Source organism: Phodopus roborovskii, unplaced genomic scaffold (assembly GCF_943737965.1).
Source record: "Phodopus roborovskii unplaced genomic scaffold, PHOROB, whole genome shotgun sequence".
NCBI classification, from domain to species: Eukaryota; Metazoa; Chordata; class Mammalia; order Rodentia; family Cricetidae; genus Phodopus; species Phodopus roborovskii.
In genome coordinates, this window is record NW_026125052.1 from 9,772,603 (window position 1) to 9,798,321 (window position 25,719).

General features: G+C 38.9%; 2 protein-coding genes across 2 annotated transcripts in view; one reads left to right on the forward strand and one right to left on the reverse strand.

Annotated features, from left to right (window-relative positions):
• Positions 1-2,246: 2,246 nt before the first annotated feature.
• On the reverse strand, positions 2,247-25,695 carry Utp18 (UTP18 small subunit processome component). The gene is made up of 14 exons (XM_051197945.1): positions 25,084-25,695; positions 23,509-23,621; positions 22,097-22,195; positions 20,192-20,262; positions 17,966-18,054; positions 15,286-15,411; positions 15,021-15,195; positions 11,803-11,903; positions 11,172-11,262; positions 10,400-10,523; positions 8,011-8,185; positions 4,169-4,311; positions 3,022-3,062; positions 2,247-2,325 (listed from the first exon to the last, which is right to left on the reverse strand). The coding sequence occupies exons 1-13, from the start codon at positions 25,462-25,464 to the stop codon at positions 3,038-3,040; spliced, it is 1,713 nt and encodes a 570-aa protein (XP_051053902.1). The 5' UTR covers positions 25,465-25,695; the 3' UTR covers positions 2,247-2,325; positions 3,022-3,037.
• Positions 23,776-25,719, forward strand: part of Mbtd1 (mbt domain containing 1) — a 59,646-nt gene continuing 57,702 nt past the window's right edge. The window contains exon 1 of the mRNA XM_051197403.1: positions 23,776-23,870. The gene's annotated coding sequence lies outside the window, so the exon portion shown is untranslated. The remainder of the gene's footprint in view (positions 23,871-25,719) is intronic.

The following is a 25,719-nucleotide window of genomic DNA, read 5'->3' on the forward strand; positions in this document are numbered from 1 at the left end:
CATCTCAATCTTTTGAAAACTCACTTAATTCCATGTCCTACTTTTTATTAGGTTTTCTTGAAATCTAGTTTCTTTGTAGTCTAGACACTAACCCTGTCCAATACGTAGCTAGTATTTTTCCCCGAGTTGCCCCCTGAGGTACTGAAACTTTAGTTTCAGGAGGTCACTTATTGCTGATTATTGGTCTTAATGCCTGTATTGTTGGGCCCCATTCAGAAAGTTCTTTTCTTGTCCAATGAGTCCAAATGTATTTCCTAGAGTATGAGGTCTTAAGTCCTTGATCTATCTGGAGCTTTATGCAGCTGTTGGTCTGTGTTTTTAGGGGTCCTGTTCAGAAAGTCCTTTCTTGTGCCAATGAATTCCAATGTATTCTCTAGGGCATTGGATCTTACAGTGAAGTTCTTAATACATTTGGAGTTGCATTTTGCACAGGGTGAAAAACAAATATTTGTCACAGAAGGCATGAAATCAATCCAAGAACAATCCAGGAAACAAAACAGACTTGAGGTAAAAAGTCCTTCTGCCTTTTTTTCTAGATCCTCTCTCACAGTTCCCCAAGACATTGTTCACCACATATCATTCCTTTAACAGTGTTCCAACACCTTCCTACCAAGGCTTGAGGAATACTGTGGATGAGGGGACAAAAACTGTAAAGGCGGTGAAAACTACAAAGAAACCATGACTTCTGGACGCAGCAGGGCAGCTACATGTTAGGAACTCACAGGAGTTATGATAGTATGCACGACACTTTTAAAAGCTCAAGCCAGATCAAATCACAACATGAAGAGGAGGTAGGCACCAAATCCTACTCGTAGAGTTGCTATCTGCAATTGAAAGCTACTGAGAGAGGAAGAATCCATTTTATTAAAATGTAGCCCCTGGGAAGTCAAACACACTACAGTGAAAGGAGACACATCCAAGACTACATGGGCAGCACAAATTGAACTTGATGGGTTTTGTTTTTGAAGAGGACACAAAGTTAGGTGGGAAAGAAGAGGGGTGCATCTAGATGAGTTGAAAGGAGGTAAACATGATCAAGATATGTGCAAATTTCTTAAAAACAAGTACTAAAATTTTTATTTTAATAATAAAGTTTAGCTTAGGATTAGGACAGAATTTTTAGTAACTCCTGAAACAGTCCTAAATATACTTTTACCATTTTCTATAATGAATGTATATAAAACAATATTCACAGCAGTGATTACAAAATTAAAATATCAACCCTAAAGAAGAGTGAAATGATTGTCCTTCAGTTATAAAATATCCACCAAGAATAGTTCTTTTTTGGAGATGGGGAGACCAGGTTTCTCTGTTTAATAATCCTAGCAGTCCTGGAACTGTTTTTGTAGATTACACTGGCCTCAAACTCAAAGAGATGTGCATTTCTCTTTGCCTCCCAGGTGCTGGGATTAAAGATATGTGCATGGCTCAAGAAGTAATTCTTTCATTTATTTATTTATTTGGGAAAGAATTTCTCTATGTAGCTTTGGAGCCTGTCCTGGAACTCAGTCTATAGACCAGGCTGGCCTCAAACTCACAGAAACCCACCTGCCTCTGCTTCCCATGTGCTGAGATTAAAGGCGTGTGCCGCCACCACCACCCAGCTAAGAATTAATTCTTTATGAAAAAAATAAACACATTCATCTCTTTAGTATACAAACTTCCTTTTAACCTTAGTAAGTGGTAAAACTGTTAAGTATACCAAATGATTGTTTTTAAAATAAATGTATGATTTACTATCAGTAAATGCTTGTATAGAGATTTTATATACCTATATACATAGGGTTGCATAAAATCTCTTGAGTAAAGTGTGGGAGCCAGGTATGATAATGTATGCCTCTAATCTCAGCTTTCAGGTGGGCCAAGGCAGGAGGATCTCTGTGAACTCAAAGCCAGCTTGGTCCATCCACTTAGCAAGTTACTGTAGGACAGCCAGCACTACACAGAGACTCTGTATCAAATACAATGGACAAAATAGGTGAATTAGGTAGTTTTAAAAGCCTTGCTCTGAAACCTGAACAGTTCTATGCAGGAGGGGGGCTAATCATGAAAATATCTGCCTATATTATTTATTATTACAGACAGATGGTTCCCAATTTCTCACATTCAGAGTTTAAAGGAAATGCATCCAAGTTACATTTGTGTGTATGTGTATATGCAGAGACTAGAAAGAATCATGTACACTTATTTTCAAACAAAAGTTACCATATATTTATCAAGACATTACTACTAACTGAAGCATAGATTCCATAAGTCATTATCTATATATTATCACACACACTTGGAAATTTCTGGGAAGACATACTGAAATGAATTCAAGTGAATCTGAAAAAGAAGAGAAAAAAATTACACAGCAGCTGATTTATAACTGTTCACCACAAGCAATGTGTACTGCCATTATTATTTTTGAGAGACAAGATAGCTGGAATGCATTATTTTTTCTAGTTACATTCTCAAAATTCTATCTTTAAAAATCCTTTTCTCTAATTAAATCTTATCTGTAGTCTCTTCAACATTCATAATTATAAGAAGGCTGTGGTAAAAAGATTAATTGTAAAGCTCACTGTATCAGGTCTAAGATGTTGCCATATAGGAAACACACTTTGTTTTAAATACTGGCCATCAAAACTCTATTATGCAGTCATTCTTGAGCCCTCTGCAATAAAGCAAGCTACTTAATAATCGCCCAAGTCAAAGAATTTAAGTTCACACAAGCTGTAGCTCTGATTCTTCTATGAGAAGTTTATTCTGTTTTGTGGGTTACATGCTCAGTAACTGTGACAATGTGATCTCAGTAGAGGAGGCAGGCCACTGTGATTGGGAATTAGTAATTTCCAAGGAAGGCCTCAGGTCATTTGGCCAGCTCCTGATCTAGCTGCACCCAGCTCCCCTAATATAAAGGATATAAAGCTGACCTAGGAGCAGAAAAACAGAGCTAAGCCAATATGGCACCTCTACCAAATGACACCAGTGGTACAACCCTAAAACCCATATATTTATTTTAAAAGAGAATTTTCTTACTTCAAAAAAAACATCTTTAGAAGTCTGAGTAATGGTGTAACCTGAAAAACAAAAGATAAATTTTAATTACCCACAGTTAAATCTGTCATGGAGCAGCACTCAGAAAGATGGGGGGGGGGGTGGGGGGGTGGGCAGATTTCAGTCATTCTCAGTCATTCTCAACAAGCAGATGTGTTTAGATCCCAAAATACATAAACTGCTATGATGGCTCCAGAAGACTGACAAAATACCTCATCAGCCACAGTAAATAAAAGTGTTGCTGATTCAAATCACTAGCACAACCAGGACAGTAATGGCTTCTGGGGCTTAAAAAACCATTTAGTTCTTTAAAAAAAAAAAGTTCTCAGAGCTATTCTTTTTAGTAAAATCTGTACTTGATCCCAAACTAATCTGAAATGAGACTGACAAAGGAGGTAGCGTTTAACCCATAGTCTACTATAGTCTCATTTCACAACTATTTTAAAACCAATTTCCATTCCTTTTTTCATTCATCCTGCAACATTCCCTGGAGCATTCCCTCACAATCGTAGGGTTCTGTGCAACACACACAACCAACAAAAAGGAAAGGGACTATCGTATCAGAGCAGCCACCACTGGAAGTTTCAGTTCTCCCTGAAGAACACTGCCAACAGTTTAACACTGATGAAAATTAATTTTGCTTGTGTCTATTTTAAAGACAAGTGTGTTGGCTATTAAAAAAAAAAAAAAGCTGGATAGATGATTTAACTTTTTGCTATCTTTATGGCTCACATCCTTATTTATAGCTTAGAGCGGCAAGGAAAGAAACATCTATTGTTTTTTAAAATTCACATAAGTCCAGTGAAATAAACAGTAACTTCAAATTAGCAAAAGTCTATCTCAAACTACTAAATATTATTAAAATGGCTACTTTCCCTTGATTTGGCATTCTAAAAAAACAAAGCTTTCTGGGGGAAAAAAATAATTATACAAACTTACACACAATTTTTATTCCTTGGGCATATTTTTCTGCTAGTGACACATTTATGGGAGAAAAAAATACAGTTAGATAAAGGATGGGTCAAGCTGGACATGCTATAATTAAAGAACTAATAATACATATTATCCTTTCCATATTTTCAAAAGCAATTTATCATGTATCTGACTTTTAAACATAAATATTACCTACCTATACAATAGGGCCTTGCCCTGTTCATTTCCCAAGGCAAAGTATCCACCTCTGGGAGAAAAATCCATGGTTTGAACACGAGAAACAGCACTCTTTTTAAAAACCGGAAAGTTAGAAAATACTGTACAAGATGGAAGATGAACCTGTAGGAGATTATAAAAAGCCTTGAATTACAAAAACTAGAAACTATCTTAAGTTGTTCATTTCATTCTATCCTGATATAAAACATAAGTCACTTTGACTGTGGCATGCATGGAGGCACTGATCCATAAACGTAACCAAGTAGTCCATGACAAAAATCTGTGTCTGTGTCATGCATGCTTACTTGTATGAGTGGAAGCAATCTGCATGGATGACAACCCAGTGTCAGCATCAGTCATTGCCTTGGCTGAGTCATTCTCTTACCCCACAGAATCTCCTGCATCTACTCCCCATCTCACAGTGAGTCTAGAGTGAGCTCTGGGGGGTGGGGGGGAGTGTCTGAATTCAGGTCTTCACACTTGAAGACTTTACTCGCCAAGTCATAGCTAACTTTGTTTCTTGTAACTTGAAAGTTGCGTGGTCTCTAACTTTAAGTTTTTCATCAGGAAATTTTGGGGTTTTTTTTTGGGGGGGGGGAGTTGTTTTTTGTTTTTTTAAACTTGATAGTACTCTACATTTTTCTGTTTTATGGTCATTGGGATCTGTAGGTGATTTTTTTTTAAAATCAAATTTAAGTATATTTCTACATTTTTCATTTTGGTTAACTTTTATAATAGCTAAGTGTTTCCTCTCAGTGACACTTCATAGATTCTAAGTTCTCAAGAATAGGTATTCAATAGAATCCCTAAACAAAACTGGGAAGAGACACCCAAAGCACAGATGCACACACAGCAACACAGAAGCATGAACAAGAACAAGAACAGCAGCATGACTCATGCTGAAAGACTGACAGCTCCTCAGTGTTCTTCAACAGGGACGATGTCTGAAAAAGACGTCAGAAGCTTACTAAGCAAAGATGAGGAGAACATGCCTTTAACAGCAGTACCAAGAAGACAGAGCAAGCAGATCTCGAGTTTGAAGTCAGCCTGGTGTACAATGACTTCCAGGCCAGCCAGGGATATATGGTGAGGTCTGGTCTCAAAAAAAAAAAAAAGTGTCACCAACAGATTTGACCAAGTAAAAGAAAAATATTAGGAGTGGAAGACAAGGCTGACAAAACACTATACTCAAACATCTATAAGAAAAGTTAAATACAATAACAAGAACTCAGATACAGAGGCTGGAGAATTGGCTTAGCTGTAAAAAGTATTGTCTTCTCTTGCAGAGGACATGGTTTCAGTTCCAAGCACCAAAATGGTGGCTTACAACTATCAGTAACTCAGTTCCAGGGGACTGATACCCCCTTTTGACCCTTATGGACAGCAGGCATACATATGGAACATACATGCAGGCAAAACATTCATACACATAAATTTTTTTAAAAAGATTTCAGACACAAGCCCAGTACATGACTTTAATCCCAGGCACTTGGGAGGCAGAGACAGGCAGAGGCAGGTGGATCTGAGAGTTTGGCCTACAAATTGAGTTCTAGGACAGTCAGGGTTACACAGAGAAACCCTGTCTGGAAAAACAAAACAAAGAATTCAAATATGATCAAGAGAGCAAACCTAAAACCTCAGGCAGAGAGAAGAGGCCAAGGATAAAACTCAGCACAAAGAATCTATCCAATAGACATGAGGCAGAAAGAAAAATAGCAGGGAAAAGGGGTTACTTGCATTGAGACCAAAGAAGGTAATGGGGGTGTGATTAGAATCAAAATATGTAAGTAGGCAACTATGACCTGAAAGAACACTACATATACAGGAAGAAAAAAAAAGTCTCAAAACTTTAAGAACACAGCAAAGAAACTATTTGAGAAAAACTGGTGAACAAAAGTCATCAGAGAAAGACTCCATCCATCACACCCAACACAGGAAGTCAGCAAATGAGGGAAAAAACAGAGCAATCCAAACCAAATAAAAGTCACAGCAATTAGGTAAGTGGTTCTGAGAATCATCTAACAAGACAGTCTTACACCAAATTCCACTACACCACACAGATGATAGTGACACTGCATCATGTCACTGTCATCTACAAAGTGTTGGGCCTCACAGGCAGCTATCACCCTGCAGCCATAGCTACCCAGAGTACATAGACCACATGTGGCCCAGGACAGCTCCCTGCATATCTACCCAGGCAGGAACTTAGCCTCTTCTTCACCCTGTCAAATAAGCCCTGTACAGCTGCGTTACAAAGAGTACAGAATCTAAGAAAGGCAATGATGGTGCATGCCTGTAATCCCTACATTGGAGAGGTGGAGGCAATTTTAAGATTAGCCTGTGCTATATGCAACTTTGACTCAACAAAACAAAAAGAACATAAAGTCTGAAATTATAATTCTGTCCTTCAATAACTACAAATAAAAAAAAAAACTAAATCTTCTGAACAACAGCCCTTCAAAATTGTTTTGAAGAGTTCTTTTTTAGTCTTTGTAAGATATACACTATTAGCTAATATATGTAAGCTTTTCATTGAGGGAGCAAGATAAAAAAATCAGCTGTTGTAAAATACAAGCCAGCAGTGTACATATAACAGTAGTTGAACACAATATTGCTACTCAAAGTTGGACAGAATCTGTATACCTGAGTCTAAAAGGAAGCAATTGTTAAATGAAGAAATCAGTTCTGAGGAGTATGAAACATCCAGAAATCAGAATGACATTTAAACTGAACTCTAAGATTGAAGCAAAAAGAGTGAATGTGGTCCCGAAGCCAGTATTCTCAGGAAGACTTACAAGAATGGTCCTTGGATGATGCCTGGGTAAACAGACTTGGCCTGGGTAGCCCAAGTCAGTTGTGTAAATAAAGTGATTTGCACCTAATACCTGGGCACTGAGTCTCTAATGAGCCTCATCGGTAGGAAATACTTGATGTGCACATTCACACCTCACTACTGGAGGTTTTACATGTATCTGGTGCAACTCTATTGGGAAGGGACTCCCAGGCTACTCCGAACTTTACCTGTGTAGCTCTTCCCTTTGCTGATTTTGCTTTGCTTAGTATCCTATGGCTGTAATAAATCTTGGCCATAATATAGACAAATATCAATCCTGTGTCTTTCCATTAAGTCATCAAAACTGAGGGTAACCTAAGGCATTCTTAATACAGGTATTCATAATCTCCGTCTAGCTATTTGAATTACAGCACCTCTACTTATGTCAACTCAACTTACTTTCAAGTCTAAGAACTGCCTCCACTCCACTACCTATAGGTAGATAACTGTAGATAAATGAGGTGCTTTTCTTAAATATGTTCCTTAATTTAAATAGAAGAAATCTCTGAAAATAAGGACCATAACTTAAAAAATGCTAAAATGGACAATAAAGAATTTCCAATTAAAAACAGACCATATGCAAAATTTGGTAGCTACTATGCAATAATGCAACAACCAAAGCCAAAAGCTCCCAACTAATAATTTCTACATAACACAATTGAAATGACATAACTTTTTAGCATTTTGTTGCTGTTGTTTTTGGCTTTTTAAGACAGGGTTTTCATGTATACCAGGCCAGCTTTCAGCTCACTACGTAGACAAGGATAACCTTGATTTTGGGCATGGGTCACCACCTCGGATTTGTTTTGGTGCTGGGAATTAAACTCAGGCCTCATGTATTCCAGGCAAGCACTCTACCAACTAAACTGTACCTCCAACCTAGAAATCACTTTTTGAAATAATCGAATACTACTTTCCTGTAATCATTCACTGTTTCAACATGAAATTTTAATTATAAAGATAAAGGGGGAGGGGGAAAGGATTATTACCAATCTAACAGCTTCTTTCATTTTTCTTGAAGCCACTGCCAATATTTCTGTAGTGGGATTGAAGGCCAAGGAAGTAACACCAGTGACCAGATTCATTATAGCTTTTATTGGCTTTGGGTTTGTTTGTTGGAGGCAAGAATCTTGACTGTATATGTTTACCACTCCACTCTTAGAACTGCAAAAAGAAAAGGAAATAAAACAGATTTAAAGCAAACTGGTATTTGTGGAAAACAAACTGCAAAGAGCTCAATGACTGGAGTTCAAGGCAAGACAAAAGACATTCTCAGCGCAGCTTCAATCTGGCTGAACTCTTAACTCTGGCAGCTTTCAACTGTATGTAGATCTAGCTACAAATTTGAAGTACAGAATCTCTATTTTACTTTCTGCTACTAAAGAATGTACCTCATGCCTGGTACTACTTGAGTGCTTGAGATGCAAGGCAAACCACAGTGCTTACTGCCTAACTTCCAGTACTACTACTTTTTGTTGTTTTGTAGTACTGGAGATTGGACCTGAGGCCTCACATACATGCTGAGCAAGTGTATCTCCAGCCCTTTTGCCCCCCCCACCCCACCCCACCATATAGTCTTCTTATGTTGCCAAGCTGGCCTGGAAGTTTCAACTCTCTTTAGCTTCAGCAACCTGAGTTTCTATCTGGGATTAAAAGCTAGCCCCAACAGGCCTGGACATTGCCTAATATTTTATTATGTGAAAGATAACTGAACTGACATTGTCCACTGATAACTTTTCTTTTTACAGTAAACACCACCATTCCCTTCGGCCATTTCTAGCTCTTCTTTATTCTTTGAATGTATTTGTGGGAACTACAAAACTAGAGAACAAAGACAGTAAAATCAGATACCTTAATTTGGCTTTCCTGGGAACAGTCATTAGTTAATAGTCAAAATTTTATGGTTATCCATTCAGAGTTTACATTAATGTTTACCAACAAAGAATTGTGTCCAATGCTCTTAAAAAGTAAAAATTAAGTGCCTAGTGTTAGTCTACAATAACAGTATAATTCACAGATGAGTACTTTAAGTCAAGCATAGTAGTTGATGCCTATGCCTCTAGCAATCAGGAGGCTCAAAAAGAAAGACTACCATGAGGTCACACTGGGATACTTAATATCGGGGGTGGGGGGTGGGGGGTGGGGGTGGAGGAGAGCTCAAGACAGGGTTTCTCTGTGTAACAGCTCTGGCTATCCTAGAACTTGCTTTGCAGACCAGGCGGCCTCAAACTCAGAGAGATCCATGTGGTGATATATTATTTATGATTTAATGAAGCTTGCCTGGGGATCATAAACAAGGGTATCACCAAAGATCTGCCTGCCTCTGACTCCTGGGTGCTGGGATTAAAGGTATAAGACACCACCCCACTAACTTCCCACTCCAGAGAATACCTAACTGAAATTTCTTTACAACTCAACTGTGTTTGGTCTAAGGTCAAACAGATAACATCTTTAACTACAAAAATTAATGATAACAAGATCTTTTAAGTTAGGTTACAACTACCACTAATTATGCAACTCCTCCTTCCACCAAAATGTTTAAGATCAGGTGGGGAGATAAAGTCATCACTTCCCAAATATAAACCATTTTTCCACTAATAACCTAGTAACATATTTTATTAAATATTAAGTGCCTACTATGATAGTTTGAGTAAGAATAACCACCACAGTTTCATATATTTGAATGCTTATTCATCAGGAAATGGTACTACTTGAGAAGGATAAGTTAGAGGAAGTGTATCACTGGGAGTGTTTTTTGGTTTCAAAAGCCCAAGCCTGGCCCAATGGGTCTCCCTTCCTGCTCTGCCTGTGGATCCCAATGTAGAACTCCCAGCTACTTCTCCAGCACCATGTTTGCCCCACATGCTCCCCACCATGATGATAATGTACTAAATTTCTGAAGCTATAAGCAAGTCCCACTTTAATGCTTTCTTTTTTGTAAGAGTTGCTGTGGTCATATCTCTTCACAGCAAAAGGACAGTGGCTAAGACACCTACCATACTAACAAATAATATTTCCAAAGAATGTGTTTTTGGCTTATACTACATCTAGCTAAAGGACTTAAGAGATTTAAATCCAAAGTTGAACCACTGTACCTTCTCAATGTCAAAAAGATAAATACACTAAAATAAATCTTACCATGAGTATTCTAAACTTCGGAAAATATATAATGACTTAAGGTAGTCTAGTTTCTTCTTCACTAAAAAGCTGACAAACTGCCATTACTAATAAATGATGCATCAAGACAACTTTACAAAAAAAGGCTCATCTGGGTTTAATGATTTCATATTTCTAAGTTGTCAGTAAAGTCATGTATCATCTAGTGTATTTAACTGCTAAACATTTCCTCATCAGCACGATGTGATTCTCTTCACTCACCCACAAGCCACATACTGTCCATTCTTTGACGTAGCAATGCTTAATCCATACAAACTGCCTTCATCAAAAAATCTGTTAATGCACTTCCTCGAATTTACATCCCACACATAAACTTCTCCATTCCCTGAAAGTAAAAGTCAAAGACGTATTCCATTAACCTTTCTTTAAAAAGCAACCACTTTTAGTCTCTCTTTAATAGCACAAGTTTATCAGTCAGTCATTCAAAAACACAGTAGCCTTTGGTTTAAAGGTAAAAAACAAAACTACCATGCATTTGGGTTGAACTTTTAAGTAAAAGATGCTATATCTCACTAAAATAAATTCTTGGAGTGAATATATAAAAAGTAAAAATACTAATAAGCATTAAAGTATCTAATTCTCAAAACTAATCAATTCTTTTTCTTGTTACTACAGCACCTTCTCATCCTATACCTGTATTATCTCATTTGCCTTAAAGATGGCTCTTCGCCCCTCTTATCCCTTCCTTTTCTACAGATACTGTTCCAAGGTTTGCCCTTCTATATACAACCTTATGGTCCCAAAGAGAATTCAACGAAATTCTTGTTTTAACTAACTTCTTGAAAACTGTCACACACTGTAGTACAGATACACATAGCATACATGTTAACATTGTGTATCAGTTCTTAACTGACCTGGCAAATGACAGAAAATAAGTACTAAATATAATCTGATTTTCTTATTAAAACATTAAGTAAAAAACCAAGCAGGTTTCTTTTTATAAAATTGAAAACATAAATATCTCCAAACTTACCCGAAGAAGTATATATCCTCTTACTATCAGAGGAGAATGTGGATGCTGCAATTCGTCCATTAATCTTCATGCTACCAATCAGTTCTTTGGTCTAAGAGTAATTATTTACTCAATGTTAGAAGGCTGTTATCTATCTCCCAGAAAGTATTTGACTCTAATTTTTTAGTTTCTTAATTTTATGTGTATAGCTGTTTTGTCTGCGTGAATGTTTGTGCACATTTGCACCTGTTGCCCACAGAAACCCAAAAAAAGACAACAAATCTGGAATTAGAGTTATAGACGGCTGCAAACCAATGTGTGGGTACTGGGAACGGAACCTCGGTGCTCTGGAAGAACAGCTAGTGTTCTTAACCACTTAGCCATCTCTCCAACTCTGACTCTATTTTTCTCAATGTCAAAAGTTTTTCCCCAAACATCTACAACTCCCAAAGTTCTACTTGAGGTACAGATTGAAGAACACATTGAGTGCAATGGATCTCTATGAGTTGGAGGCCAGCCAAGGCTATACAGCAAAACCCCCATCTCCAAAAAAAAAAAAAACACAAAACAAAAAGAACACATTAGGTTCAAGACTGTCCTTAACCCTAGAATTAACACTAATGGAAGAACAAGAAGCAACTAAATATTTCACCTTCATTGATAACAAATGAGAAAATCCAGCAATGCCACTTATGAGCAAGAAGGATCCATCTGGGGAGACTTCAAATCGCTTCACTATTTTCTCTTTCAAGCCTAGAGATGAAACAATAGATTTAATGACTTTTAAGAAGTCTACCCTCTACTAACAATTAAGTTCCTTTACCTTTTAAAATGTATACAAGCTACAAATTAAGCAAAGCCCAATATCTGAATAAATTTGATTACATGTAACATCAAAAAGAACCCAAACGTTCATTTCAAAGTGGTTGGCAAACTTCATCTTGGTTAGCATTCAATAGTTCAGCTGTGAGCCAGAGAAACAGCTCTCCAAACAGTAAACAAATCCATTCATTTACCAAATGTAAACAGTGATACTCTAACCAAAAGGATTACTGTAGTTTGTTGTTGCACAACTCACCAAAAGAAAGGAAACCCACTGCCACTTGAACTAGCCAAACTATGGGAAAATAATCTTTAATTTTGTACTTTAAAATCCAAAACTCCTAACTTTCAAGTATGATAGCATGCCATGTAATTGAGAGTCTGTTCGCCCATTGGCTAAGAGCCAAGTTACTCATTATAAAGTGATCTAATAGAAATAACACATAAAAATGGTACAAACGGTATAGAGAAAGAAAAGAGAGAAAAGGAGCAAAATAGACTTCCCATCATCATTCATTTGTACACACTAAAGGTGGGGATTGGGGTGTTTTTCAAGTCCAGGACAGTCTTTAACTGTCCTGTAAGCAACGATGACTGATATGATCCTTCTGCCTCAAGTGCGTGAATCATAGGCATACAATACCACACCCAGCTATAAGCTGAATTTCTATACCATGCAAACAATGCTGCCTAGTCAAAAAAAGCTAGTTTCAAGCTGATAAAGTGCAACTACTGATTAGACCAGAAGAACTATTTTTAAATGTGATTAAAAAGAAAGAAAGAAAGAAAGGAAGGAAGGAAGGAAGGAAGGAAGGAAGGAAGGAAGGAAGTGCTGATTGACACTTGTATCTCTAACTGCTTAAGTTATAAGCCCTTATAGGTTAATGGAACATAAAGTCTGAATCAATTCTATTCTCACTTTTCAAACAAGCATTTATGACAAGAATTTACATTCAAAAGCTTATATATCCTACTCAGAAATTTCATATTGACTTAGTATTTTCATATGGCTCAGTGCTAACGTGCCTGCCTGGCAGGATCAAAGCCCTGGGTTAAACCCTCAACACAACAAACAAGTGTCTCAAGTATGATACAGTTCTATTTCCTTTTGCTTTCACCTTCTATCCTGAGTTATGTAGACAGAACTCAGACCATCAAACTCAAGCAACAAGGAGCACCTTTTCCTGCTAAGCAATCCCATAGGGCCTGCTTTGGGTTTTTTTGTTGTTTTCTTTTTTGTTTTTTGGTTTTTTTTCAAATGTGTATGGGTGTTTTGCCTACAGTCCCCTCAGAGGCCAGAAAAGGAAGTTTGAGCCCTTGGAAATGGATTACAGTTGGTTTTGAGCAGTGGATACTATGAATTGCAAATATAGTAAGCCATCAAAGTAATTTTGTTTCAATATAAGTTGGTTGAAATTTTTCAACAAAGAGCATCCAAATAACCAGAAAATACACCTAATGAGATTGGAAACGCGAATTCAGATCCACAAAATCAAAACAACAACTTACAGACACTCCTCCCTGCTGGAATTTCACAAAGAACCAACTTGGAAAGGATAATTAAAGGTGTCAGCAAACAGGAAAGAACTGACTAAAAATACTGAAGATAAACATGAATGTATGTCACTTTAGTTTGGTCTTAGTCACTGGTCACCCATTAACAGGAATACAGCCACACAAGTGCAATAGGAAGATTGCCAATGACCTATGGCCTGTGCCAACACTTTGGCCCAAGATGTATGTTAAGCCAGCCAAAATCATTACAATGGCTTTGGATTCACATAGGAATCAGGAAGGTGTCACCTATAGTAGGCATGAGCAGGACAATAGAGAAAAAATGGATAAGAGGGTAGGTAAATAAATCTAATGAAAAAAGCTAATTTTAGTTTTGCCTATTTTGTTCTTTAAAATGTATTACATAAGTACTTCTCAAAATGTTTTATACCAAGAATAAATCAACATTTAAAGTAAGTAACATTAGAATTAAAGTGTCCAATGCCCTATCTGTCAGAAAAATGAAGCAATTTATCTAAAGTAGAAGCCAGGTCTTCTATATCCCTAACTAATGTTATTTTACCACCTCACCTACTAACATTAAAACCAAGGATCAGGAGGCTGAAGAAATGATGGCTCACACTGGCTGATCTTCCAAAGGACCCAAGTTCAGTCCCCAGCACCCATGTCGTGGCTCACAACTATTTGAAACTCCAATTTCAGGGAATCAGATACCCTCTTCTAGCATCTGCAGCTACCAGGCTACACATATGGTGTGCAGAGAAGAAAATATCCATACACATAAGGAAAAGAAGGAAGGAATTTTAATTAAAGGGAGGGACTAGAGAGGAGGTTCAGCAGCGAAGAGCACTCGTTCTTGCAGAAGACCCAAGTTCAGTTCCTAGCACCTACTGGCGGAACACAACCATATAGCACTCCAGTTCCAGGGGATCCAACATCTTCTGACCTCTGTAGGCACCAGGTATGTACATCATGCAATATACATGCACAGGCACAATTCCCATATGTATAAAATAAAACAATCTAAAGAAACCTCAAATAAATTACCAGGGCCTAGCAGTAAAATCCTAGCCTGTGAGCAAAAAAGCCCAGGTTTGGCCCCCAACACACAAAAAATAACAAAGAAAAAGAGAAAATTCAATTAATTAACAAGGACAAATAAAGCCAAGCAACAATATCTGTGGTCTAGAAAACATGTATATTTTTAAATTATGAACCCACTCTAAGTTCTTAAAGAGTCAGTTCACTAGCTTCAATCAAGCATATTTCCTAAACACAATTGTCAAATACTATTAACTGAACAAACTCTTACTTTTAATAATACTGCAGAAAGCTGGGTATGATGGTACATGCCTTAATCCCAGGACTTGGGAGGCAGAGGCAAGAGAATCTGAGGACACTCAGAGATACACAGTGAGACTGTGCACATGTACATATCTGGGATTAAAAAGAATAGTTAAAATATTGGTAAATTCAGGCTGAGAGAAGGGGTAAGCTAAGAATGACTGACTCTGTGTTCAATACAAGTCTTACCTCTCACTTGATGTACAGGAATTAACTTTCCAGCTAGCATATCATAGACATAAAGAACCTTGCTACGCATGCTTGTGGCTAAAAGCTCTTCTCCATTAGCACTGAAACAAGCCTTAAAGATTGGAAACTTTTCCAAATAGATACTCTGGATTTTAGGGTTTGTTTTGCCATCAACCTGTAAGAAAGTACAAATATTTTCTTTGGTTATTTCCGTATTCTGGTGGGGAATATTTTTCACTACAGGACTTCGTTTAGAAATTCATACCTGAAATAGTGAGATAGCATTATCTACCCCAGAGACCATCACCACCTGTGCACCAGGATGGAACTGCACTGATGAGATCCGCGCAGTGGTAGGCCGCTCAGCATTGGCAGGCCGGCAGTTCTTCATCTGTGAAAATACAAAGCTGGAATTTTATCACATCAATTGTCTTAGCATTGCTTATAGTAGCGGTTCTTAACTTGTGAGTTGCGACCCCTTTGGGGCAAACAATCCTTTCACAAGAGCCGCATACCAAATATCCTCCATATCAGATATTTACATTATAATGCCTAACAATAGCAAAATTAGTTATGAAGTAGCAAGAAAATAATTTTAAACCGGGGGTGGGGGGGAAGTTCACCACAACACAAGAAATTGAATTAAAGGGTTGCGTATTAGGAAGGGTGAGAGTCATTCATTGTCTTAGAGAAAGAAAAAAACAAAACATTGCTCTTTATAATGCAGAAGAATTGAACAGTAACCAGAGGACCATGGACCTAGCACCAGTTAATAAGTCATTTTACTACCATCTGTACCATCTCTGAAATGAAGGAGGAAGTCACTTAGGTCCTTTTGCTAAGCTCTGAACATGAAATGCCCTCCACAGGACCATGCACTGAAGACTAGATCTAAAGCAGGGTAGGGTTATTTTGGAAGGGGCTGGAAACGTTTGAGCAGAGGCCTAACATCAGGGAAAGTCACTGGGGAATGTCCCTGACGCTATGTTTTTCCCTGACCTCCTCTGGTACTTTTCTGCTTCCTGGACACTTTGAGGTACCCAACTTAACTCCTCTATGCCCTCAACATGATGCACTACATTACCAAAGCTCAGAAACAAACATGCCAGCAGACCATGGACTCAACTCTTAAGAGCCAGATGTGGTGATGCACACCTTTGATCCCAACAGAGACAAGCAAGACCACTGAGTCTGAGGTCAGCTTGGTCTACGAGGTAATTTTAGAACAGCCAAGGCAACACAGAGCAACCCTGCTTTGAAAATCCTAGGAAAAAAGTCTGAAATCAAATCAAAGTAAATCTTTCTAAGCTGTTCTATCATATATTTTTGTCATAGTAATCAAAAATCTGATATACCTTTCTACAAATGAAGTGTAAATTTACTAAGCACTTTTTGAGTACTAGCATATAGTAATGCCTCAAAGATGCATCAAATTTTTGTTAAGAGACTGGCACTTGAGAAATCTTACTTAAAAGTTCTGCTTTGATGTAAATGCATCAGATGCTATGTCATTGTCCACACAGTCTACAGTCCATAATCACTACTATGTACCCCTCAAGACACAGGTGGCTAGTTTAAAATGATGGTGATCTCTTAACATCACATGGACTACTATAGCAGTCTTTTATTTTTTCAGGTACACAATAACACACACACATTAAAACTTCATTTAGGAACAAAGCACTGCCTGTGTTCATAATCACTGAAAATAAATTGTGTTACTCTTTTTTTAATGCAGCTTCATCCATTTCTCATTTTTAATGTGTATGTGAATGATGTGTGAGCACGGGCATGTGTGCCACAGTAAAGTGTGGAGGTCAGAGGCACAGGAAGTGTCTTTACAGTAAAGGACTTCAACTTCAAGGAATAGAACAATGGGGAAGGGAAAAGAGCAAGCACCATTCTTGTCTAACTGTAACTTACCATACTACTACTATCACTGCCCCATCTCCATAAACACAACAGTTTATAGAAAGGAAAATGTTTACTAAACAGGCCTACTAACTTGACAGATACTTGCTGAAGCACTGTGCTGGGGGAGCACTTGGTTACTACAATTAATCAGACATGTGCAAGTAAACAAAATACTGGAAATATATATCTTTCCAAAATGCTATTTGGGAAGAAATATGTACACAGTTGGCCACAAGCAGTGCCTAAGGAAGGCATAGACAGAACAAAGCAAGGTACAGGTTCAAAGCAACAAAGGACCCAGTATAATTAAGAAACACAAAGGCCTGTGTGGGCCTGAGTAACAAATAAGATAAAGGAAGTCTGAAATGAAGCTAAGGATGCAGGTGTAATAAAAAAGACCATGAAGGACACTGTAGGCTACGATAGAAATACAGAGGGTTTAAAAAGCAACTAAAAGTGATATGACCTGAAACTATTTTTAAAAGTTCCCTCTAGGGGCTGGGGAAATGGCTCAGTGGTTAAGAGTATACAATGTTCCTGCAGAGAATCCAAGTTCAGATCCAAGATCCAGCACCCATATCAAATAGCTCATAGCCATCTATAGCTCCAAAGATCAAACGCCCTCTTCTGGCGGGACTCCTTGGGTACCTGCATTCCCATGCACATACCCTGACATACACAGATAAATAAAATCTCCCTCTAGTATTACTATATTAAGAATAGCTCACAGGATGAGGTACTGTAGACGTGGACAGCCTAGTCATGTAACCACTGAAGCAGGCTGAGATGGCAGCAGCAGGATACTGCTGTCAATGGAAATTAAAAGAAACCAAATAGGATCCCTAGAAGTACCTAAGTAGGATACAAGTATTTCTACAAAAGAAAAACCTAACAAATATCTAGTAAATAAATGAAATGACAACAAAAACACTAGCGCCGCATACAAGCAGTATCCATACTTGCAAAACTTAGGAAGCAGGATGGATTTCACAGGTCAGTGACTGGATAGGTCCAATTTCAACAACTCTCACCTTCAAGATTCCTCTTGGAAGAGAAGTGGATGTGGATATGAAATTCCCAGTCCTTTGCAACAAATCGTCTTCATCCTCTTCACTTTCATCTGAGTCAAATAAACCCACAAGGCTAATCTTTAGAATCAATCAGAAGGCCCTTTTCTAACCCAAACCTCTCTATTTCTAAAGCCAACTCCCAACCTTGCTTTACAACCTCAATTGCTTTTTGAGCTGAAAATAGTAAAAATCAAAACAGTGAAAGGAAAAAAAAATGACACAGCACTTTATATACATAGTTAAAATTAAAGCTTGACTGGGAAGAAGACTCACACACAGATGGTTATAAGATGAAAAGAGATCAAGTTTAAATAAAGCCAGTATTTCATTTAAAAAGAGCAACTCATAATTACGGCAAAATTAGCAACAGGGTAGACAGAGATATAGCTTAACACCACACATGAAAAAGAAAGATCAGTGCCAACCAACAGTGTATAAGTACCTCTATGAGGAATAACAAGATTGCTAAGTGGGTAAAGGCACATGCCACCAAGCCTAACAACCAGTTTGATGCCCACACCCCACAGGGTGGAAAGAGAGAATGGGCTGCCACAAGCTATGAGAGTTCAGGGCCAGCATAAACTACATGAGACTGTGCACCCCCCCCCAAAAAAAAAAAAGAAAAAGACAAAAAAAGAACCAATGGGAATTCTAGAACTAAAAACTAAAAAACACAGCAATTAAAATTTAGTCTCCAATGGATGTTTTTAAACCAGTGTCCCAAAATTACCTGACAGATCTGAAAACATCCAGACTATAATACAGGATAAATACAGATGGCCTGAGTCTTTACATCCTCCAAAGGCAGGAAGATACTTGAAAGCTCAAGTCCAGGTTGGTCTACAAAGCTCACTCAAGATTTACCTGGCAAAATACTGTCTGAAGCATGCATGAGTATCATGTATCACTTCCAGGTGAAACCAATTTAAAAAAAAAAAAAAAAAAAAATGTTAAGAGCTTCCTACATGTAAGGCTACATAACAGATTTTAAATGTTAATTCTAAGTTTTCTAATTGTGCACACAAATCAGATCTTGACAAAGTCATCTATACTTATAGTATCTAAACTAGAAATAAACTAGAAAAATATTTAGTAACAGGCTAATCTTAAAACCTGCAGGTTTTTATATTATCATCTGGGCTTGATCTGACATCAGCTCCACTGACAAGACATCCCATTTCTGGGTAGACAGCTGGATTAGTTATAGGTGTCATCAGAAAGGGCTCTGAATCAAGTATTACTCATTTTTTCTTAATTCTATGTCATAAAACAACACAGTCCTGTAAAGACAGAAACAATCCATTCACCCTATTTTCCTTACAGTAAGTAAGATGCCACAGGCTGTCTATCCCTGTCTGAAAAAGCTTAGATCAGCAGTGCTCTGAAGCACAGACTCAGTACCTACATATACATGATAAGGTAACTCAGGAATGACTCAAAGCTAAACATGAAACTCATTTGTTTTATACCTTTTACATGTTGCCTGAAAGTGATTTTAATGATACCTCTGGTAGTTCTGCATATGAAACAGTTTTACTGTGTAGAATTTCCCATCCTAGCTTCAAAAAGCCAGAAGTTTCAGACTTGTGAGCTCCAAAAGTTTCAGATTCTAAAACATTTCAAGGATCAGACTAGGATACTCAACCTGTATTACATCTGCCTATGCTATATAAACAGGACTTCCCCGATGGGATATGTCATTCTGTAAGTATGTTTCTCATATTGGTTAATGAAAAAAGCACTGTTGGCCAATAGCAAAGCAAGATAGGCAGGACTAGGAGACTAGGAGGAGAGAGAAAGGAGTAGGGAGGAGATTCAAGATGGAAGTCTGAGAGACAAGAATGCCAGGGCCTCTTTCTGGTAAGATGAGATCATGTGGAAATACTTAGATTAGTAGAAATGGGTTAATATTTAACAGAGAGCCAGCCAATAAAAAATGTTAGTAACAGGCCAACAGCTGTATATCTAATACAGCGTCTCAGAGTGCTATTTGGGGCTGGCGTGGCTCGGGGATAAGACTGGCAGGGGAATACCTTACTCATAACACTTCCCAAAGAGAAATCTCAGACTATGAAGCCAACAAAAGGAGGGAAGCTTATTTACATCACTTCATTTTTAAAAGCATGGGAAAACTCCAATACAAACAAAACAAGGGAAGAGATTACTAGCTCAGACATCAACACTAACCATCTGAAGATTTTCTCCGCTTCCTCCCAGTCTCTGCCCAATCAGGTACTCCTCCCATTGCATGTTGGAATCTGAGAGGAAAAACAAAAATGTTGTGGTAACACTACTGAATGTTCAGACTCTATATAGATCTTGGCACCCATTAGTGTATATACAGAATCTCTTCCAAAATTAGTATCTTTACTCACACTGAATGGTTCCAAGCTCTCTGTACTAGAAACTCAGGAACCTCTGCCCACTGAAACCAGCATTGGATAAAGAGCACCTCAATCCATATTTGTTATTAAATTTACATTCAATTACATGGCTATCCTGTTTGTTTTCATCAGTTTATCCTATACTTTTGCAACTATGCAGTTTACTTGTGGTGATAATTAATAGCAGAATACAGAGATACATGAAGAACACATCTGAAAGGATATGCCTGAAAACAAATAACTAGAATATACAAAATTCCATGAGGCTACGGGAAGAGGACATTAACTTTGAAATATGGCAACATGACAGAGGGAATTAAAAGTGCCATGTTGATCAACTTAGGAAATATCTGTATCAGAATAAACGCGAAGAGGGGGAGGAATACAGCAATATAACACTTACCTAGCAAGTCCCTAAGTTTCAATCCCCATAATGATTTTTACAAATACTAATACCAGTGCTTGAGAGATGAAGACAGGAATTCAATCAAGGCCAGCCTAGTCTACACAGCAAGCTCCAGGATATCTAAACTACAGAGACCCTGTCTCAAAATAGCCAAAATGAAAAATAAATAAACAGTAAAAAAAAATTTTAAACATATTTATAATTTTATTATTAAAGTCCTAATATGCTCAAATCCCCAGCACCACACAAAAACAGATGTAGAACCACAGACATGCAATCCCATCACTTGGAAAACAGAGGCAGACGGATCAAAGTTCAAGATCATCTTCAGCTATTGAGTCTGAGATCAATCTGGGCTGTAAGAGTTGGTATGGGGGAACCTTTGGGTTCCCTACCTGAAGTAATAGTACTTGTCACCAAGCCTAACGACCCAAGTTTAATCCCTGGACCCATATGAGAGAACAGATTCCACATAGTTGTTTGCTGACCTCACCACACACAGTAAAGAGTGAATTTGTTTTTAAATAAAAAAGTAGTGAAGTGTTACATAAAAAAGTAATAAAGGTAGTTGTGTTGGTTTAATTATTAATCAAGAGAAGTTAATGTTGATTGGTCAGCTACTAATTTCTTAGATATGACACTGTAAAAATACAGAAAAATCTCTTTACTCTTATTATGACATGTACACTGAGAAATTCAGGTGTTAGTGTCACATTATCAACATCTCACTCTCACACAGAACCTAAAAATTCAAATATTCAAATAAATAAAGCTAATAAGGTAAGGGTTTTTTTTTTTTTTTAAACTGAATCCAATTATAATGGGTACTTACATTTTTGTAATTTTTCATATTCTGGTGAAGGCAAGCATAGTAGTACTTACCAGTAACTCTAGTACTCAAGAAGCTGAGGCAGGAGAACCTAGAGCCTCCGGGTTAGACTAAGCTACACAATGAGAGCCTTGTCTCAGGAGGAAAAAGGTTGGGACAGAGTTGATTTACATACAGATAATTATCTTACCAGTATTACTGACTATATTTAAGTAGTAGTTCTTCAAGCTGTTATTTTCTACTTCAAATTATCTTTGTTTGTTGTATTCCCTGCCAAAAATACTTACATGAAGTTTCACAAAGCAAGTAATGCCTACTTTCTCATGATATATACATATATGTATATATGTATACATATATGATATATATACATATATATATATATCATATATATCAGAAAAGCTGCTCCAAAGAGAAAGAAAAATGGCTGTTTATACAAATCTTAGTAAATCACAGGAAAAAAGGATACTTACTCCTCTTTAAGTCTCTTTTGAAGCTTATCTTTTGAAAGTTTACTTTCGCTGGCATTTTTCATTATATCTTTCCGAAACCGATTGTTCACCATGTCAACTCTATGAAGTATAGAACAAGCATATTTTAAATGATCTGCAAAAGGCCATCATAAAATGGTGCTGATTTTGATAGTCTGAAGAAGCGATCACTAAACAATGAAGTTAAAGAGTGTAAGATGTGGAGTATTTCATATACATGTTCTCCATTCCTCCTCATACAGTCTGGAGAGCTAGTACTTAAGAAAACTCATCCTTAATTATCTGGAGTGACACTTCATGTCATTCTCCAAAATATTCCAGGCAAGTCAAATACACAAAAAAGTAAATCATCAAATACTGCCTGTATTTTATAGACAAACAGCAGTCTAATAAAGGACATTTTACTGTTAAAAAACAAAAATAAAAACAATGAATCAAAAGATTCAAAGATCTGACTATCTAAAACTTGAAAATCTCTGTGCTTAAAAAAAAATAAAGAAAACATTTGGTAAATATGACACAAAGGAATGGAGCTCAATAGTAAAGTACATGTTTAGAATGCACAGACCCTGGGTTCAATCTGTAGCAAATAAAAGTTTGAAATTCTTATTAAGAAATCTGAGACACTGGGGTCTCTAACAAAGACAACAGAGAACACATATAATATGCATAACTAGTATCAATTTCCCCCAACACAATTTAAGTAGGGTTATTTTCCTATAGAACTAAGAAAGTCTGCAAAATAACACTCACTGATCATAGAAAAAGAAAATAAAAACCTGAAACCCATGTTACATGGGGAAGATAAACCTTCGGGAAGTCTAACAGTATCAATCAATAGCCCTAAAATATAGTCTTTGGTCAAATAATAATATCCCCAAAGAATCTTTAAGAAATTAATTAGAAATGCAAAAGGTTTTTCATAAAGATGTTTATGTTAGCATTCTTAAATGAAAAATAGAAAAATTTATTTGTTTAATAAATTTTGATTTATGCAAGGGACAACACAGCCATTTAAAGCTGTTCATAAAGGTCTTTTTCAAAAGTGAGGTGCCATGCTTCAAATATAACTTTTAGATAGAAAAAGTAAAACCGTTAAAGTATGTAGTATACACTCATATAACACAGTGTGCTAACTTTACGTCAAGTCTTCACTGAGTTTCAGGCACTATGCTAAAAACTCTATATGCACCACTTAATCCAAACGACCCTCTGATATAGTCAGCAGTCTCAGAGCCTTTCTCTCAGACACAGAATTACGAACCACCTTTCCCCTGCACTTCCAAATGTTTGATTATTCATATAATCATACTTTCCAAGACAATGGTTTGTAAAAATCTACAAGTTAACTTTTAAAGTGTCCGGAGGGACTCTGAAAGGAATGGGTAACTTACATTTCCTCATCTTCATCATCTTCATCCACCCACACTGGCTTTTTCTGAGAAGGGAGATTATCTGTGGCTTCATCTTCCACTTCAGAGTCATCTGAGCTTCCATGTAGGTGACCCTAAAGAGACATACCATCTTCAAGCCACTGTGCTTTTCCTATGGGGTGGTAGCAGACACCCACACCTTAGACTTAGATGGCTTGTAGAATGCTTTGCTTTCCTGGTCTGCTGATGAAATAATGTGATGGAATACGACCATAACACATGCTGAAGGAGAAGGCAGGAAAGGAGGTCAGAACCACCAGAGAGGGACAGGAGAGGTAGGATGGAATAGCCAAGGAAAAGACCACAGTAGACCAGGGAAAAAGGTAAGTGGACAGGTAAAGAACAAACATCTATACTTCAACTACTACAGCACCTGGGGCCATCTAGAATCCTGCACAACATCATCTGTCTCCTACCCTCACTAAGGACGATCTCTTGTTCTGTGTGCTTGTTCTCAAACTCCTTAAAACTTTATACAACACTCAAGCCTAAAACTAGCCCACAAGGAAAAATGTCCCTTGAAATGAGCTGAACTTTCCCCCACCCACACCAGTATCCACCTGCACTACTGACATAAGATCTTTCAAAGCCCACCAAAGGATTCCTGTCTGACACACAACTGTCTGTCACACCACTCAGAAAATAACTGTTCTCCATCTCCCAAAGGGAACTGCTACACGCTTCCACTGAAGCACCCACACAAAAGGTCAGCTTAATTCAGCAAATGCTGACATTCTTGAGGCATTTCACAGCCCTACCTTAAAAAAAAAAGGCTCCACATAAATTTAATTCCCTTCCCCAAATGTTTAAATGTTTTTGATTTTCCTCTCCACCATCGTACTTTAACTTTACTAGTCGTCTCCTTTATCTTCCATGAGAGCAGGGGGGTTTATTGGCTTTCTCCATTGCTGTCTCTCCCTCCGGAACCTAGAACAATACGTGGGGCTCTCTACCTTAGACGAGGGACCGACCAGGTATAGAAGCAAAGGAATGACAGCGCAAAATTGTATCAATCACGAAGGACTTGTAACTGCTACGAAGAAGAGTCAGCATCCAAAAAGCGTTAGAGGCGAATACACTGATCATTCTCAAAAAGCTGGGCGTGTGCATCACACGGACAAATTATTTGTAAAAATGCAGCTTTACGCCTTCTGCCCACGTCATTGTTTCCATCCACGAAATGGAATCGCGACAGGTGAGCACACGGCCAGCCCTGTGGTTGCAGCGGAGGGTATCAGACCCCGAAGATGCCCGACTCCAGACTGCAGGCAACCCTTCCGGCAAATCGAGGCAGCAGTCGGGCGCAGGCTGGATGCCGAGTGCCGCGGCCCCTTTAGGGCGGAGAAAGACAGCGTCTCCGCCCTCGCCAGCTCGGCGGAGAGCGCAGCGGTGCCCCTCGGCGCCCGCGGTCGCCCGTCCCTCCCACCTGAGCGCTCGCCGCCGCAGGTCCCCCCAGGCTCCGCCCCCGGGGCCTCCCGCCTCCCGCCGCGCGCCCGGCGGCAGCGTGTGCCCGCAGCGCCAGCAGGCCTCCCTCACCCGCGAGCTCCGCAGCCGCCGCAGCAGCGCGTCCTCGTCGTCCTCGACGTCGCCGAAGACCAGCTGCTCCAGGCACCGCTCGGCGGCCGGCTTGTCATCCTCGAGCGTCAGGCGGTTCCGCTGCCGAAGCCGGCTCTCCTCCTCAGCCGCCGCCGCCGCCGCCGCCGCAGTGACCGCGTTAGGGGCCGCCCTCTGCCCGGCCTGCGGTGTCCGTTGGGATGAACGGGCGGCCTTTCGGGGCGTGTCGCCGCTCCCGGGCCTGGCTTTCCTCCCTGGCATCGCGCCGGCTCTCCGGTCAGGTTTCGTCCGGCTCCTGCGTTCCGGCGGCATCCTCAGGTCTGCAGAGAAACGCAGGCGTTCACGTGGAGCACCACTGCGCATGTGCCAGGGCGTCTCGCTCACCGCCGCGGCCCAGCCCCGGGGAGCCGGAAGGAGCCTGCGCCGCCTCGAGCCACGTGACCGACGCTCACGCGCTACGTCACTCCCTCTCAGCCCGACAGCCCCTCCCCGTGTGGGAGTTCCTCGGGGAAGGCCAATCTTCCGGGTGTAGGGGGAAGCGGCGTGACTGGAGTGGAAAATTTTCCCAACACAACTTCTCAGAGGCCACCTATTGGAAGGGACTCAAGGAGGCCGGGG

Bases quoted from the DNA above. Each gene is read 5' to 3' on its own strand.
- Utp18 (XM_051197945.1), bottom strand. From the start codon at position 25,464: ATGCGCAGTGGTGCTCCACGTGAACGCCTGCGTTTCTCTGCAGACCTG. The intron at 11,904-15,020 runs GTAAGACTTGTA...TTTCATCTCTAG, and splicing joins TCCTGTACATCAAGTGAGAG to GCTTGAAAGAGAAAATAGTG. The intron at 10,524-11,171 runs GTAAGTTTGGAG...TTTTACTTTCAG, and splicing joins GAGGATATATACTTCTTCGG to GGAATGGAGAAGTTTATGTG.